Genomic DNA, 16,394 nt, shown 5'->3' with positions numbered 1-16,394 from the left:
ACCCTGCACAGCACAGGAAGGGCAAATGGCAACAGGCCATGGGGTCAATAGAGTGAGCAAGCTCTCTCACAGACCCTGCCCAGCCCCTGCATTTTGCCCAGTCCCAGGCGTGATGCTTCATCTAGCCGATTTGCCAATTGTCATTGGCTGTTTGGTTCAAGAGATGGAGGCGGCAAATGGGAACCCTTCAGATTGTAACAGGGCTGAGGCAGCCAGGACAAGAGGGTTTCAGATGTGAGTGTGCCATCTGCCTTCAATCTTTCAAATCTTGGTGCTCCACAGTGCCCGCTGGTGAGGTAGGACCTAGAGATGGACAGTGTGAGAAATAGGGAATTGGGAAATGGCAAGACCTGTGGGTGGGGATTCATTTGCTCAGAGTACCTTCGGGAATCTGATGGGGTAACGGAGAAATAGGAATGGGAGTAGGCCATTCAGCCCTTCAAGCCCTATCAGTATGGGTCTGAGGTCAAAGTTCAGCTGTGATTTTCGCTAAGCGGCTGGAACAGTGGAGTCTTCCCATGCCTCTTTGTCACATCCTCTTTTCGGAGTCTTGCCTTGTCGCGTTCCTAGGGCACCGGCCTTCCAGTGAGCAAGGTCCCACAGAGGTGTGACAACCTCACCTGCTCTCATCAGGCAATGGCTGTGGCCCCTCGGCGACTGGCCAAGCTCATCTACCCCATCTGACTAGACGTCCTCCTAAGTCCCAGCCCTGCATGTGTCCAAATGGTGTTGTCAACATCGAATGAGGCCTTCATTAGCAACACATCTTCCATGACTTCAGGACCCCCGGGAGGTGTTGGTTAGCCCAGTGTTGCTGCTTTATAGGGTTTTCATTTTGGTGGCTGGGGTAGCGGGGAGGGGGGTGGGGGGGTGTGTGGGGAATGTGGAACTTCAACCACAACGCTCTGGAACATTCTCCTTTTAGCATTGGCCTGGAAACCTGACTGTTTGAGGTGAGGCCAAAGGATTTACCCCCTGTTAGAATCTGGGGGAGCATGAGTAGGGTCTGAGGGATCCAGGGGCCTGGGGGTGGGGGGAGGTAAAGCAGGAACAGGGTATGGAGATGGTCAATCAGCCATGACCCTACTGAATGGCAGGGCATGCTTGAGAGGTCCGAATGGCCTCTTTTCTGCATCTTCTGTTTCGCACAATGTTGGGTTGCAACGTGTCACCATGACGATGACCCAGGTCACTTTGGGAGATTCCTCCCCCCCCCTCCCCACTGCCAGTTGAGGGGCAGCATGTAAGGGTGAGTGTTGGAGGGATTTGAGGGGGACACACTCCCTGGTCTTATGCACCCCAACCATTTCTCAGGGGAGGAGAAGGTATGAGAGAAGAGGGTAGGAGCTGAACGTGGCCAAATGAGCCGGTGACATTCCCCCTCTCCTGCCTTCTTCCTTCCCAACTCCGGACCCCTTCTTGAGATTGTTTGGGGGAAATTCCCAACGGGATCACTCACCTACCCCTTCCCACCCCCTTTCTACCCTCCCAACCCCTGCCAGCTCACCCACCCAGAAGTAATTGCCTCCACCTCTCTGCAGGCCGGAGGAGGAGGAGAAGTCCCGAAGACTGGGGGGGCAAGGCCCTGAGAGGGGATGGGGACCTCCTGTACGCAGCCGTGTGGGTGAGCTGGAGTGTTAAAAGATTTAACCCCCTATCCCATCCCTTTCCCCTTGCCCCACAGACCGGCGATGCCTAAGGGTAAGCGAGACGCCTAGATTCTGCCAGCCTGAAGGAGGGTTTTCTCTGTTGCTGCCCACCAGATGCACCCCGTTTGCATTTCCCCCTCCCCTAAAAGACACCCCTGGGAAAAATAAAGCTGGGCCCACCCTCCAGAGACCCCCAGGGTCAGAACCTCGGTTCAAATCCCACCACAACCTGCACCCGTCAACATCAAGACCTTCCCTGAGTGTAGAGACCGCGATTTGTCACTTTTATGAAAAAAATACCCCAACCCTTCAGAGAGGGGTTTTGAGACCATTGATACCTAGTCTAGCCTACCATTCTGCCATCAGATACCGCCTTGGTATAGCGTGGGTATAAAGGCTCGTCCTAGAAATGCGACGATGCCGCTACTTTAAGAAGTTACTTTATGCTGTTTTCTTTAGAGGAGAGGTTGCAATGCAGGTGTGCTAAGCTGCCTACTTAAGACGGCTTGAGGAAACAACTTGGGAGGCCTTGAGTTCTAATGCAGCCTGAATGGGTGCGGCCAGCTCTCACAGATCAGGATTTCTGAGCAGCAGCGGATGCTATTTGGGCCCCTAAAGAACTGGAAACTTCAGTGAATGCCTCCTGGCTGCTACTGTCTCTAAATTTTCTCTTGATTTTTTTTCCTCCTGGATTGGAGAACCGAATGTGAGAATCTGTGTCTGAATTTTCCTTTTTGCCAAGAGGATGTTACTGTATTAAAAAAGTTGATTTGTAATAGGTACTGTATCGAGCACTCTGTAAAATTTCCAACAGAGTTATTTTATTGTGAATTCTTCTTTCTTCTGTTGTATTTTGATGACAATGTTGAAATAAATTGTGTTTTGCTTAACATCGAGAAGTTTCACCATTCACGGTGCATCTAGAACGAAGCAGTTCACATGTGCTTTTAAAATAAGAAAAAGTTTGGGTCTAGGGGACCGTCTTAAAATATTTTGAGGGGTCTGATCTGGTCCATGACATCCATCTGGTGCCGACTTCTGACAACATTCTAGGAAGTTAGCGAGAAGTCTGGTCACATGACTACAGCGGCCATCGATTTTTTTGGATGACTTTATGTTAGTTTATTAAAATGCCCCACTTGATGGCTCAAAAGAGAGACAGAATCAGAGATATCTGTTGCAAAAACAGCGTCAAATGCCGACAGATGGGAAAAGTATATCAAGTAGAGTAATAAAAAACAGGAGAGCTTTTATTTAAGATTCAAAAATCAGGTTAAAATTGTGCACATGCATAATTCATAATATTCAGTCTTGCTTTCTTGAAAAGCTAAATTAATGAGAATGTTTTAACAAAGCCGTCTATTGTGGCAATGTTGTAGTACATTGGACACATAGAAACACAGAACACTGCAACAGAAGCAAGCCATTCAGCCCCTCAAGCCTGTTCAATAGGATCATGGCTGATCATCCAACTCAGCGATCTTCCCTATTGCCTTTGATCCCCGAGAGCCCCAAGTACTGGACCTCACTCCTTTTTGCAAACGTTTAGGCCTCCATCAATTTTCTGTGACAGGGAAGCCCTCACTTTTCGCAATGTGTTTGATGGAAGAAATGCTGCTTTGCACAGGGTCAGCCCGTGAGTTGGAGCCACGCCCGGTCTTCTACTCGAGAGATTATAAATAGGAGCAGGAAGCAATCTCTTTAGTAGCAAGTGGACACTATTTCACGTCAGGCAAGCACTGCAAACAGTGTTTATTACCCCAGGAAACAGAGACTGGTTAGACATTACAGCAAGGCAAACAGTCTAACATGCCTTCCCGAAAGGGCAAGCTCCAAATCAGCTTTGCTTGGTGACATCTGTTGAAAGTATTGGTCAGTTGTGTGACTGTGAGTTTATGTAGGACACAGTAATCCATTAAATCCCTTGCTCCAGGGATTCTTAAGGATAATTCCCATTGGTTCCCATGTTCTCTCACTTGGTCTGTCCTCACATGTTTCCATCAGACGATTCTGAAATCGACAACAAAGAGTAAAGCCGAGAAAATCCCACGTTGCAAGAACAAAAGATAACAGCCAGGCATCCCAACTGTCCATGGATCAATCCTTATAATGTTGACGCATGGAAGGGGGCCAAAGCTGACCAATCGGCATTTGTTACCCGAAGTTTCTTTACACTCCTGGGACATGTGTGTCATTGGCTTGCTCCAGCATTTATTGCCTATCCCTATTTGCACCTTGAGAAGATTGGGATTAGCTGTCTTCTAGGATTGCTACAATCCTGTGTGGAGGGAGTTCCAGGACTTTGACCCAGCAATACCGAAGGAACGGCCGATATTTTTCCAAGTCAGGATGGGGAATGGCTCGGAAGGGCACTTGCAGGTGACGCTGTTCCCATGTATCTGCTGCCCCTGGCCTTCAAGAGGTCGTGGAAGGTGCTGTCAAGGCAGCCTTTGGGAGGTGCTGCAGTGCGACTGAGTCTCATTGGTGGAGGGAGTGGATGTTTGCGGATGTGGGGGCTGCTTTGTCATGGATGGTGTCGAGCCTCTTGAATGTTGTTCAGGCTGAACCTATCCAGGCAAGTGGGGAGTAATCCATCACACTCCTGACTTATTTCTTGCCGATGATAGAGAGGTTTTGAGGGGAATCAAGAGGTGAATTAATCACTGCGGTGTTCCCAGCTTCTGGCCTGCTCTTGTAGCCGCTGTGCTTATGTGGTGAATCCAGTTGAGATTCTGACCAAGGGTAACCACCATAGTGGGGTGGGGGGGGGGGTGGGGGGGTTGGTGGGATTCAGTGATGGTAACACCATTGAATGTTAAGGGGCAGTGGTGGATTGTCTATTATTGGAGATGGTCATTCCTTGGCATTTGTGTGGCATGATGTTAGATGCCACTTGTCAACCCAAGTCTGGAAATTGATCGGATCTTGTTGCATGTGAACATGGGCTGCTTCAGTGTATGAGGAGTCACAAATGGTGCTGAACATTGTGTAAACATCAGCGAACTTCCCCACCTCTGACCTTATGATAGAGGGAAGGGGATTGAGGAAGGAATGGAAGATTGATGGCCTGAGGACAGTACCTTGAGGAAATCCCCACAGAGCTGAGATGACTGAACTCTGACAGTGACAACCACCATCCTATATACGAGTGGGCAGTTTGCCCCTGAAACACACAGATTGCAGCTTGTGAGCGCTCCCTGAAGCCACAATTGGTTGAGTGAATGCTCGATGGGATGCAGCTCCTTTGTCCATGCATGGCTTAAGATTATTATCAGGTCTGGTGCTCCACCATCTTATACTTTGGTGTGAAAACTGGATTGACCCAGTGTGGTTTCTAATAAAAACATTGCACTTGTCTATGTAAGGGCAAACAGTGACATGTTCTGAGCTCACAGCTTACCTGCAACTTCCTCCCTCTTCATTAGATAAATTCCAACCAGCCAAAGAGTTGCCAGGATTGTGAAAGCGATGACCGCCCTGATGATGAGGACGAGGCCCTGAGCCAGTGGGTCCTCACCATCTGCACTGTGCTCGGAGGATGCACTCACTGAGGAGGGAACCGACGCTGTCGCAGTCGTTGGTCTCTGCGCTGTTCAAATACAGGAGTCCAGCCCAATGAAGTGGGACCAGAAGGGGGAGAAAGAGCTGAGGCTGGGGTGAGAAACCAGAGGAAATACACTGAGAGAGCAGACCCTGGGGAGACGGGATGGCCAGAGACGTTGGCCCTGGGGAGTGAGGGGTATCAGTGTCTACGGCCTTAGGGAGTGAGTTGGGGGTTTAGTGTCTCTGACCCTGGGGAGTGTGGGGAGTGTGTCAGGGTGTTTGACCACTGGGAGTGAGGGGAGGGGATGTCAGTTTGTGATCCTGGGGAGTGTGGGGAGTGTGGGGGTTGCTATTGTTTCTGAACCTGGGGGGGATGGGGGTGTTAGTGTCTCTGACCCTGTGTAGAATGGGGGTATCTTTTTGTGACCCTGGGGAGTGAGGGGGCTGTCAGTTTGTGACTCTGGGGTGTGTTCAGGGGTGTCACTTTGTGACCCTAGGGTGTGTAGGGGTGGTGGTGGGGGGTGTTGGTGTCTCTGACACTGGGGAGTGAGGGGGTGGGGGTTTAAATGTCTCTGACCCAGTGAATGAGGGGGTGGGGTGTGTTAGTGTCTCTGACCCTGGGGAGGGAGGGGGAGGGGGTGTTAGTCTCTATGACCCTGGGGAGTGAGGGTGAGGGGGTGTTAGTGTCTTTGACCCTGTGGAATGAGGGTGAGGGGTGTGTTAGTGTCTATGACCCTGGGGAGTGAGGGGGAGGGGGTGTTAGTGTCTTTGACCCTGTGGAATGAGGGTGAGGGGTGTGTTAGTGTCTTTGACCCTGGGGAGTGAGGGGGAGGGGGTGTTAGTGTCTCTGACACTGGGGAGTGAGGGGGTGGGGTGTGTTAGTGTCTCTGACCCTGGGGAGTGAGGGGGAGGGGGTGTTAGTGTCTCTGACCCTGGGGAGTGAGGGGGAGGGGGTGTTAGTGTCTCTGACCCTGGGGAGTGAGGGGGTGAGGGTTGTTAGTGCCTCTGACCCTGGGGAGTGAGGGGGTGGGTGGTGTTAGTCCCTATGACCTTGGGGAGTGAGGGTGAGGGGTGTGTTAGTGTCTATGACCCTGGGGAGTGAGGGGGAGGGGGTGTTAGTGTCTCTGACCCTGGGGAGTGAGGGGGAGGGGGTGTTAGTGTCTTTGACCCTGGGGAGTGAGGGGGAGGGGTTCTTAGTGTCTTTCACCCTGGGGAGTGAGGGGGAGGGTGTGTTAGTGTCTCTGACCCTGGGGAGTGAGGGGGAGGTGATGTTAGTGTCTCTGACCCTGGGGAGTGAGGGGGAGGGGATGTTAGTGTCTCTGACCCTGGGGAGTGAGGGGGAGGGTGTATTAGTGTCTCTGACCCTGGGGAGTGATGGGGATGGGGTGTGTTAGTGTCTCTGACCCTGGGAGTGAGGGGGTGGGGAGTGTTTGTGTCTCTGACCTTCAGGAGTGAGGAGGAGGGTGTGTTAGTGTCTCTGACCCTGAGGAGTCGGGGGGAGGGGCTGTTAGTGTCCATGACCCTGGGGTGTGAGGGGATGGGGGGAGTTAGTGTCTCTGACCCTGGGGAGTGAGGGGGAGGGGTTCTTAGTGTCTCTGATCCTGGGGAGTGAGAGGGAGGGCTTGTTAGTGTCTCTCACCCTGGGGAGTGAGGGGGAGGGGAGGGTTTCTCTGAAACTGGGGAGTTAGGAAATGGGGGGTGTTAGTGTTTCTGGCCCTGGGGAGTGAGGGGGTGAGGGGAGTTAGTGTCTCTGACCCTGGGGAGTGAGGGGGAGGGATTCTTAGTGTCTCTGACCCTGGGGAGTGAGAGGGAGGGATTGTTAGTGTCTCTCACCCTGGGGAGTGAGGGGGAGGGGGGGGGTTTCTCTGAAACTGGGGAGTTAGGAAATGGGGGGTGTTAGTGTTTCTGGCCCTGGGGAGTGAGGGGGTGAGGGGAGTTAGTGTCTCTGACCCTGGGGAGTGAGGGGGAGGGGTTCTTAGTGTCTCTGACCCTGGGGAGTGAGAGGGAGGGCTTGTTAGTGTCTCTCACCCTGGGGAGTGAGGGGGAGAGGGGGGGTTTCTCTGAAACTGGGGAGTTAGGAAATGGGGGGTGTTAGTGTTTCTGGCCCTGGGGAGTGAGGGGGTGAGGGGAGTTAGTGTATCTGACCCTGGGGAGTGAGGTGGAGGGGGTTGTTGGAGTCTCAGACCCTGGGGAGTGAGGGGATGGGGGTTGTTAGTGTCTCTGACCCTGGGGAGTGAGGAGGAGGGGAGTGTTAGTGATGTGACCCTGGGGAGTGAGGGGTTGGGCAGTGTTAGTATCTCTCACCCTGGGGAGTGAGGGGGAGGGTGTGTTAGTGTTTCTGACCCTGGGGAGTGAGGGGGAAAGGGTTGTTAGTGGTTCTGGCCCTGGGGAGTGAGGTGGAGAGGGGTGGTGGAGTCTCAGACCCTGGGGAGTGAGACGGAGGGGGGGGGGTTAGTGTCTCTGACCCTGGGGAGTGAGGGGGAGGGGGTCTTAGTGTCTCTGACCCTGGGGTGTGAGGGGGAGGGGGTGTTAATGTCTCTGCAGGGACTGGGTTGAACTTGAACATCCCACACGTTCCTGAGCCTGGGACAGACTGATCCTGAGATCACTGTCCCCGGCATCGGGTCAACGGGCAGGGAATCAGGGGAAAGGGTGCCGGAACTTACCTCGGACAGTAAGGCGGGTCCCTGGGATGCTTTGCCAGGCCTCACTCTTATTTCCTGTTATAGCCACCCGACAGAAATAACGGTTTGTATCCCGCAATCCCAGCTTCTTCATCCGGATGGTTCCTGTCCTCTCCGTGTCCGGTGATCCCAGGAAGTCAATTCGCCCTCAGTATTTAGGGTGAGTGTATCCCCGTGACAAATTGAAGATAAATTCCCCGTGATACTCCGACCTTCTCCAGAAGATGTTGATCCGTGGGGGTCTGTAACTGTCTGGGTAAGTGAATGTGCACGGGATCTCGATCGATCCCCCTTCCACAGCCTCCAATCGATCCGGTTGGTTCACTGTGAATCCCTTTCCCTTTATCATCGCTGTGGGAGAGCAAAACAGCAAACAGTCATTTAGGAATCCCGAATAAATCTCTCCCAGCTGAAAAACCAGCTCCCAGGGATAGGGAGACTCTGTTTCCCAAACAGCTTAATGTAACTCACTCCCAGTGATCTGTTATTCTGTATATAAAGCACTGTGAATCCCTCAATTAGATTGCAGGGTCTAATCGCTGCTGGCATGTTCCTTTCAGCCGAAAGCAGCAGAGGTAATGGTTGTGTTTCCACGCTGTACGGTCTCTGATTCTGTTCCTGGTTCACGACAGGTACTCTCTGTGACATTATCATTCCCTTGGAAGCCAGCTTTCCGATCGATCCGTTCACGATGGGGGTATTGACAGGGGAGGAGGTGACATTGGGAGAAGCCGGGTCTGGGCACGAAACGACAGCTTGTGTGCTCCTGAGATGCTGCTTGGCCTGCTGTGTTCATCCAAATTCACACTTTGTTATCTTGGATTCTCCAGCATCTGCAGTTCCCATTATCTCAGGCTTCCTAACTACACCCACTTTGGAACATACTGTCGCACCTTCCCCTCACACATCGCCGTCACAGATCCCATACCAGGCCACTGCATTCATATATCTCCGGGACCAGCTACAATATAATAGCGAGGAGACCTGGGCCCGCTCCCTGCTTCAGTCTTTCACTTTGGGAACCCGCAGCTCCATGTGACCTGATCTGGGCCATCAATGCTCTTCCATTTTCCACTCTTCCCGACCTTGCTCCCAGCTATTCCCACCCTGCTGTCTCATCTCCCAGTTTAGCAGCAGCCTCACACCTCAGTATCAAACCCTCAGCCTAGTCTGCAATCCCCAGTGGTAGCTCAAGGCTCCCAACGGAACTTCGTCCAGAGCCTACACCCCTCCCTATCTCTGGAATCTCCTCCTGCCCCGACACACTCTCCCTATCTCTGGAACCCCCTCCAGCCCCTACACACCCTCCCTATCACTGTAACCTCCTCCTGACCCTACACCCCCTCCCCATCTCTGTAACCCCCTGCAGCCCCTACACTCCTCCCTATCTCTGTAACCCCCTCCAGCCCCTACACCCCCTCCCTATCTCTGTCACCTCCTCCAGCCTCTACAACCCCTGCCTATCTCTGTAACCTCCTCCTGACCCTACACTCCTCCCTATCTCTGTCACCTCCTCCTGACTTTACACCCCTCCCTATCTCTGTAACCTCCTCCAGCCCCTACACCCCTCCGTATCTCTGTTATCTCTTCCAGCCCCTACACCCCCTCCCTATATCTGTAACCCCCTCCAGCCCCTACACTCCCTCCCTATCTCTGTAACTCCCTCCAGCCCCTATACCCCCTCCCTATCCCTGTCACCCCCTCCAGCCCCTACACCCCGTCCCTATCTCTGTAACCTCCTCCAGCCTCTACAACCCCTCCCTATCACTGTAACCTCCTCCTGACCCTACACCCCTCCCTATCTCTGTAACCTCCTCCTGACTTTACACCCCTCAGTATCTCTGTAACCCCCTCCAGCCCTGACACCCCCTTCCTATCTCTGTCACCTCCTCCAGCCACTACATCCCTGCCTATCTCTGTAACCTCTTCCAGCCCCTACACCCCCTCCTTATCTCTGTCACCAGCTTCAGCCCTAACACTCCCTCCCTATCTCTGTAACCCCCTCCAGCCCCTACACCCCCTCCCTATCTCTGTCACCTCCTCCAGCCTCTACATCCCTCCCTATCTCTGTAACCTACTCCTGCCCCTACACACCCTCCCTATCTCTGTAACCTCCTCCAGCCCCTATGCCCCTCCCTATCTCTGTAAACCCCTCCAGCCCCTACACTCCGTCCCTCTATCTGTAACCCCCTCCAGCCCTGACACCCCCTTCCTATCTCTGTCACCTCCTCCAGCCACTACATCCCTGCCTATCTCTGTCACCTCCTCCAGCCCCTATACCCCATCCCTATCTCTGTAACCTCCTCCTGACCCTACACCCCCTCCCCATCTCTGTAACTCCCTCCAGCCCCTACACCCCTCCCTATCTCTGTAACCTCTTCCAGCCCCTACACCCCCTCCTTATCTCTGTCACCAGCTCCAGCCCCAACATTCCCTCCCTACCTCTGTAACCCCCTCCAGCCCCTACACCCCCTCCCTATCTCTGTCACCTCCTCCAGCCTCTACATCCCTCCCTATCTCTGTAACCTCCTTCTGCCCCTACACACCATCCCTATCTCTGTAACCTCCTCCTGCCCCTACACACCCTCCCTATCTCTGTAACCTCCGCCTGCCCCTACACCCCCTCCCTATCTCTGTAACCCCCTCCAGCCCCTATAACCCCTCCCTATCTCTGTAACCCCCTCCAGCCCCTACACCCCTCCCTATCTCTGTAACCTCTTCCAGCCCCTACACCCCCTCCTTATCTCTGTCACCAGCTCCAGCCCCAACATTCCCTCCCTATCTCTGTAACCCCCTCCAGCCCCTACACCCCCTCCCTATCTCTGTCACCTCCTCCAGCCTCTACATCCCTCCCTATCTCTGTAACCTCCTTCTGCCCCTACACACCCTCCCTATCTCTGTAACCTCCTCCTGCCCCTACACACCCTCCCTATCTCTGTAACCTCCTCCTGCCCCTACACCCCCTCCCTGTCTCTGTAACGCCCTCCAGCCCCTATAACCCCTCCCTATCTCTGTATCCCCCTCCAGCCCGTACACCCCCTCCCTTTCTCTGTCACCCCCTCCAGCCCCTACACCCTCTCGCTATCTCTGTAACCTCCTTCTGACCGTACACCCCTCCCTATCTCTGTAACCTCCTCCAGCCCCTACAACCCCTCCCTATCTCTGTAACCTCCTCCTGACTTTACACCCCTCCCTATCTCTGTAACCTCCTCCAGCCCCTACACCCCTCCCTATATCTGTAACCTCCCTCCAGCCCCTACACCCCCTCCCTATCACTGTAACCTCCTCCTGACCCTACACCCCTCCCTATCTCTGTAACCTCCTCCAGCCCCTACACCCCTCCCTATCTCTGTAATCCCCTCCAGCCCCTACACCCCTCCCTATCTCTGTAACCTCCTCCAGCCCCTACACCCCCTCCATATATCTGTAACCCCCTCCAGCCCTGACACCCCTTCCTATCTCTGTCACCTCCTCCAGCCACTACATCCCTGCCTATCTCTGTCACCTCCTCCAGCCCCTACACCCCTCCCTATCTCTGTAACCCCCTCCAGCCCCTACACCCCCTCCCTATCTCTGTCACCTCCTCCAGCCTCTACAACCCCTGCCTATCTCTGTAACCTCCTCCTGACCCTACACTCCTCCCTATCTCTGTCACCTCCTCCTGACTTTACACCCCTCCCTATCTCTGTAACCTCCTCCAGCCCCTACACCCCTCCGTATCTCTGTTATCTCTTCCAGCCCCTACACCCCCTCCCTATATCTGTAACCCCCTCCAGTCCCTACACCCCCTCCCTATATCTGTCACCTCCTCCAGCCTCTACATCCCTGCCTATCTCTGTCACCTCCTCCAGCCCCTACACCCCCTCCCTATCTCTGTAACTTCCTCCTGACCCTACACCCCCTCCCCATCTCTGTAACCCCCTCCAGCCCCTACACCCTCCCTATCTCTGTAACCTCCTCCAGCCCCTACACCCCCTCCCTATCTCTGTCACTCCCTCCAGCCCCTACACCCCTCCCTGTCACTGTAACCTGCTCCATATCCTACACCCCCTCCCTATCTCTGTCACCCCCTCCAGCCCCTACATCCCCTCCCTATCTCTGTCACTCCCTCCAGCCCCTACACCCCTCCCAATTGCTGTCACCTCCTGCAGCCTCTAAATCCTTCCCTATAACTGTCACCCCTTCCAGTCACTATAACTCTCTGCAATCTCCATGTGGGTGGGGTGACGGGGTGCTGTACCCGTGGAAAATCTCAGACTGCAGGTGTAGTATTCTCACTCCAAACCTGTCCACCTCTCACAGTCTCACCTTCCTCAAGTTCCCCTGTAAAAGCCCCCCCCTGTGTCTGATCATTGGGTTGATTCTCTCAAAAACACCTTTTGGACCCCTGTCCTTTCACCAGGATTTTTCTGGAGACTGCCCTGAGGAGCAGTCTCGGACTAAGCTGAGGAGGAACTTCTTTTCCTAAAGGGCTAGGAATCTGTGGAATTTCCTGTCCAGTGAAGCAGTTGGCGCTACCTCGCTACTAAATGTTTTTAAGGCAAAGATAGATAGATTTTTGAACAGGAACAGAATTAACAGTTTACAGTGAGCAGGCGGGGAAGTGAAACAGAGCTCATGAAAAGATCAGCCATGGATGTGAGTTTGCTCGCTGAGCTGGAAGGTTCGTTTTCAGATGTTTCGTCACCATTCTAGGTTTTGCTAAACGAACGTCATCTACAAAATACCTTGCAAGAACTGTGACAAACACTACATTGGACAAACAGGCAGAAAGCTAGCCACCAGAATACATGAACATCAGCTAGTCACAAAACGACATGACCCACTATCACTCGTATCCTTACATACGGATAAGGAAGGACACCACTTTGATTGGGACAACACACCCATCCTAGGACAAGCCAAGCAGAGACATGCACGAGAATTCCTAGAAGCATGGCATTCCAACCGGAACTCCATTAACAAACACATTGATTTGGAGCCAATCTACCATCCCCTGCGAAAAAGAACAGGAAATGACATCACCAACCCAAGGAAACCTAACCAGATAAATAGAAAGCGGGACATAACACCAGCGCTTCGTCGGAGGCTCACTGATGATGTTACCTAGAATGGTGATGAAACATCTGAAAACTAACCTTCCAGCTCAGCGAGCAAACTCACATCCAGAACCTCAACCTGAGCTACAAATCTTCTCAAAACCCACTAAGATCAGCCATGATCTTATTGAATGGTGGGTAGGCTCGATGGGGCCAGATGGCCAATTTCTACCCATATTTCTCATATTCTTAATGCCATAGGCCCCTCCCAGCTCTCCTATACTGTTTTCCACTCTTTTCCATCAGGCAGAGGATATAAAAGTTTGAATACGTGTCTGGACAGATGCACAAATCAACTTCTTCCCTGCTGTTATCAAAACTTTGAATCATCTTCTCAACGTTAATTCTGATCTTTCTCTCTCTCTACACATTTGCAACATCTGTAACCCTGCATTCTGCACTCTGTTCTGCCACCCTGACACACTCTTTATGGCACACTCTGCCTGTGCAGCACTCAAAACAACACTTTCCATTGTATCTTGGGACATAGGACCACAATAAATCAGTCCACCAACTCTGGACACTTCTAGGGATGGACACTGCTCTTTGGAATCAGGGCCAGATGCCCCATTAGTTGCCAACCCAGGACTGTAAGAGTTAACTTGCTTCCATGAGGGGCCTTATTTTTCTGGTTACACGCGATAATGTCCAAACTATTGTTTTGGAACTTGATTATCTTTGAGATTTCTTAACCAGGAGCTGAATTGAAAGCAGCTTCTGGCAACTTGCCCACACCATCAGGGTAAGCAACAGCTTTGAGCCGTGGAGTGGCTGGTGAAGGGAAGGACTCAGTCTGAATCAGAAGCCAATTTGGTGGCACATTGGAATAAGATTGAACTCACTCACCGACACAGAGAGACAGAAGGATGAGATGGAGATCAGAGTCCATTGCCGTCCTGCTCACGCTCTGGCTGCCTGCTCTCACCGATTGCAACAGAATGATGACGGGGTTTTGTGAGACCCGCAGTCTTTCCAAACTGTTAGTTCTGCTTTTTCGCCTTCCTGTTCGCTTGCGTTCTGGCCAACACCAGGCAGGAAGTGATCTCCTTGAACTGACTGAGGAGTGATGGTGAGTGTGTTTCTCTCACGAGCTTCGAGAACTGAAGTCTGCAAAGCAGCGAGGGCTGATGGGAACAGTTCCAGAGGAGGTTGTCAAAAACGAGCCCAGGGTTGGAGGACTTATTGCACGAGGAGCATTTGAGGACTTTGGTAGAAAGGTTAAGCGTGATCTGATTGAAACTTATAGAATACTGAGAGACATTGAAGCGGTGGATGTGGAGATTTGAATAGAATTAATTGTTAGCTTGAGATCATATTGATAAAACAAGCAAAGTTTGTATTTCGTAGCACTTTTCACTGTTTTGTTTGGCATGGTTGACTTCATTATTCAGAAAATTGAGTACAGGAGTTGGGACGTTATGTTGTGTTTGTGTAGGACATTGGTATGGCCCTTCTGGAGTACGGTGTCTCGTTCCGTTTGCCCTGCAATATAAACCAAACTAATCTCCTGGGAGTTATCTCAGACTTGAGGGGTTAAAACGCAATAGTCTGCTCAAGAGGCATGTATTGTGTCTTTCCCTTTCAAAAATACACAGTATGATTGGTACAACACTGTGGGCCGAAGGGCCTGTACCGTGCTGTACTATTGTATGCTCTGTTTAACATGGTTTAAAAAGCAGTCCAGCTCTGTGTAATGATTTCGGTTGATGATATTAGTGGCTCAGTTATATCCCAAACCAAAATCTAGCTTGATAGTTTTTTTTGATCCTAATAAGATGGTCTTTCACTGAAAGGCAACCACAAAACACTGCATGTTTGGTTTCATCAGTTAAACACAAGTTAAAAGGAGGAAGCATAGATTAAAATAACCCAAACTATTTATGCGTAACACGAGTTTAACGAGTTTGGAACACATATGAAACTGCAATCCCATTAATGCTACAGTCTTTCTCCACAGAACTCAAAGGCAACATAACAATGAGTGAACTGAAGTAAAAACAGAAATTGTTGGAAAACCTGAACAGGTCTGGCAGCTTCTGTGGAGTGAAATCAGAGTCAATGCCTCAGTTCTGAGGAAGGGTCACGTGACCTGAAACATTAACTCTTGACATCCCTCCAGAGATGCTGCCAGGCCCTGCTGAGTTTCTCCGGCAATTTCTAGTATTTGTTTCAATTACTGCACAGTCCTCTATCACACAGAGAGTTTGACTTAGCTGTGGTTTCAGTTCCTCGTGCGAAGAATCTGATTGTCTCGTCCTTTTGCTGTCATCTAACTGAGCATAGACTTTCTCAGCTTCAAATAACTTCTTCAAAGTTTGAATCAAATGCTTAATATCAAGAGCAGTCACTCTCACCTCACCTCTAGCATTCAGCTCTTCTGTCCATTCTTAGAGTCCAAAGTGAGCATCAGTGAGCAGGTTTATTCCTTTGTAAGTTCTACTTAATAGAGCCATTGATTACTCCATCCAGGAATTTCCTGATGATGGAAAGCCACATGATAGGATAGGAAGGTGGATATGTCCTGCTTTTTGTGCACAGGGCATACTTGGGCAATCTTCCTCATTGTAGAGTACATGGCCATGTTGTGGTTGCTCTGAAACAGTTTTGGTCAGGAGAAGGCAGCATGTTCTGGAGTACATGTCTTCAGTGTTATTGTGATCATGTTGTTTGGACCCATAGCCTTTGTGGTATGGAATGCTTTCAGCTGTTTCTTTATGTCATCTGGAGTGAATTGAATTCCATGACTTTCTGGTGCTTACACTCAAGGAGACAGATAGCTGGCCCAGCAGTTCTGTCTGAAGATAGATGTTACACTTCAGCCCAATGACTCATGTGCTGACTTTCTCCGTTGTTGAGGATGGGGACCTTTGTGGAGCCAGCAGCTCTTGTTAGTCATTTAATTGCCCAACATCATTGTTGACTTCATGTGGTGTGTGTACAGAGCCTACATCTGATCTGTTGGTGAGGGAATCTTTTAACCTACCTGTTGTATGCTGCCACTGCTATTGAGCATCACATTGAAATTGCACACATTCCTAGACACGTAAAAATAATTTAAATGTAAAAATATATAAATTAATTGCAACGTAAGTATTCTAAAGAGCCAGCTGAACTGCAGATGCTGGAGTCAGAGATGACACAGTGTGGAGCGGGAGGAACACAACAGGCCAGGCAGCATCAGAGGAGCAGGGAAGATGATGCTTTGGGTCGGAACCCTTCTTCAGAAATGCGGGAGGTGGGAGGGGGCTGGGAAATAAGTCGAAGGGGGGGGTGTTGGGCTGGGGAAAGGGAGGTGGGATGGTGGTAGGTGATTGCAGGTACAGAGTGGTGGGCTTTGGTCAGGGGGATGGGTGAGGTAGATAGGTGGGAGAGAAGATGGACAGTTTGTTTCGGGTCAATGAGATGGAGATGAGAAGGAC

General features: G+C 51.5%; 1 protein-coding gene across 1 annotated transcript; it reads right to left on the bottom strand.

Moving 5' to 3' along the window:
* Positions 1-2,936: 2,936 nt before the first annotated feature.
* LOC132207337 (paired immunoglobulin-like type 2 receptor alpha) lies at positions 2,937-13,924 on the bottom strand. The gene is given in 4 exon segments (XM_059642638.1): positions 2,937-3,659; positions 5,050-5,238; positions 7,859-8,227; positions 13,822-13,924. Coding segments are annotated over 4 exon segments (624 nt in total). The 5' UTR covers positions 13,865-13,924; the 3' UTR covers positions 2,937-3,636.
* Positions 13,925-16,394: the final 2,470 nt, after the last annotated feature.

Source organism: Stegostoma tigrinum, chromosome 45, assembly GCF_030684315.1.
Source record: "Stegostoma tigrinum isolate sSteTig4 chromosome 45, sSteTig4.hap1, whole genome shotgun sequence".
Taxonomy (NCBI): domain Eukaryota; kingdom Metazoa; phylum Chordata; class Chondrichthyes; order Orectolobiformes; family Stegostomatidae; genus Stegostoma; species Stegostoma tigrinum.
This window is presented reverse-complemented; position numbering and strand designations above follow the sequence as displayed.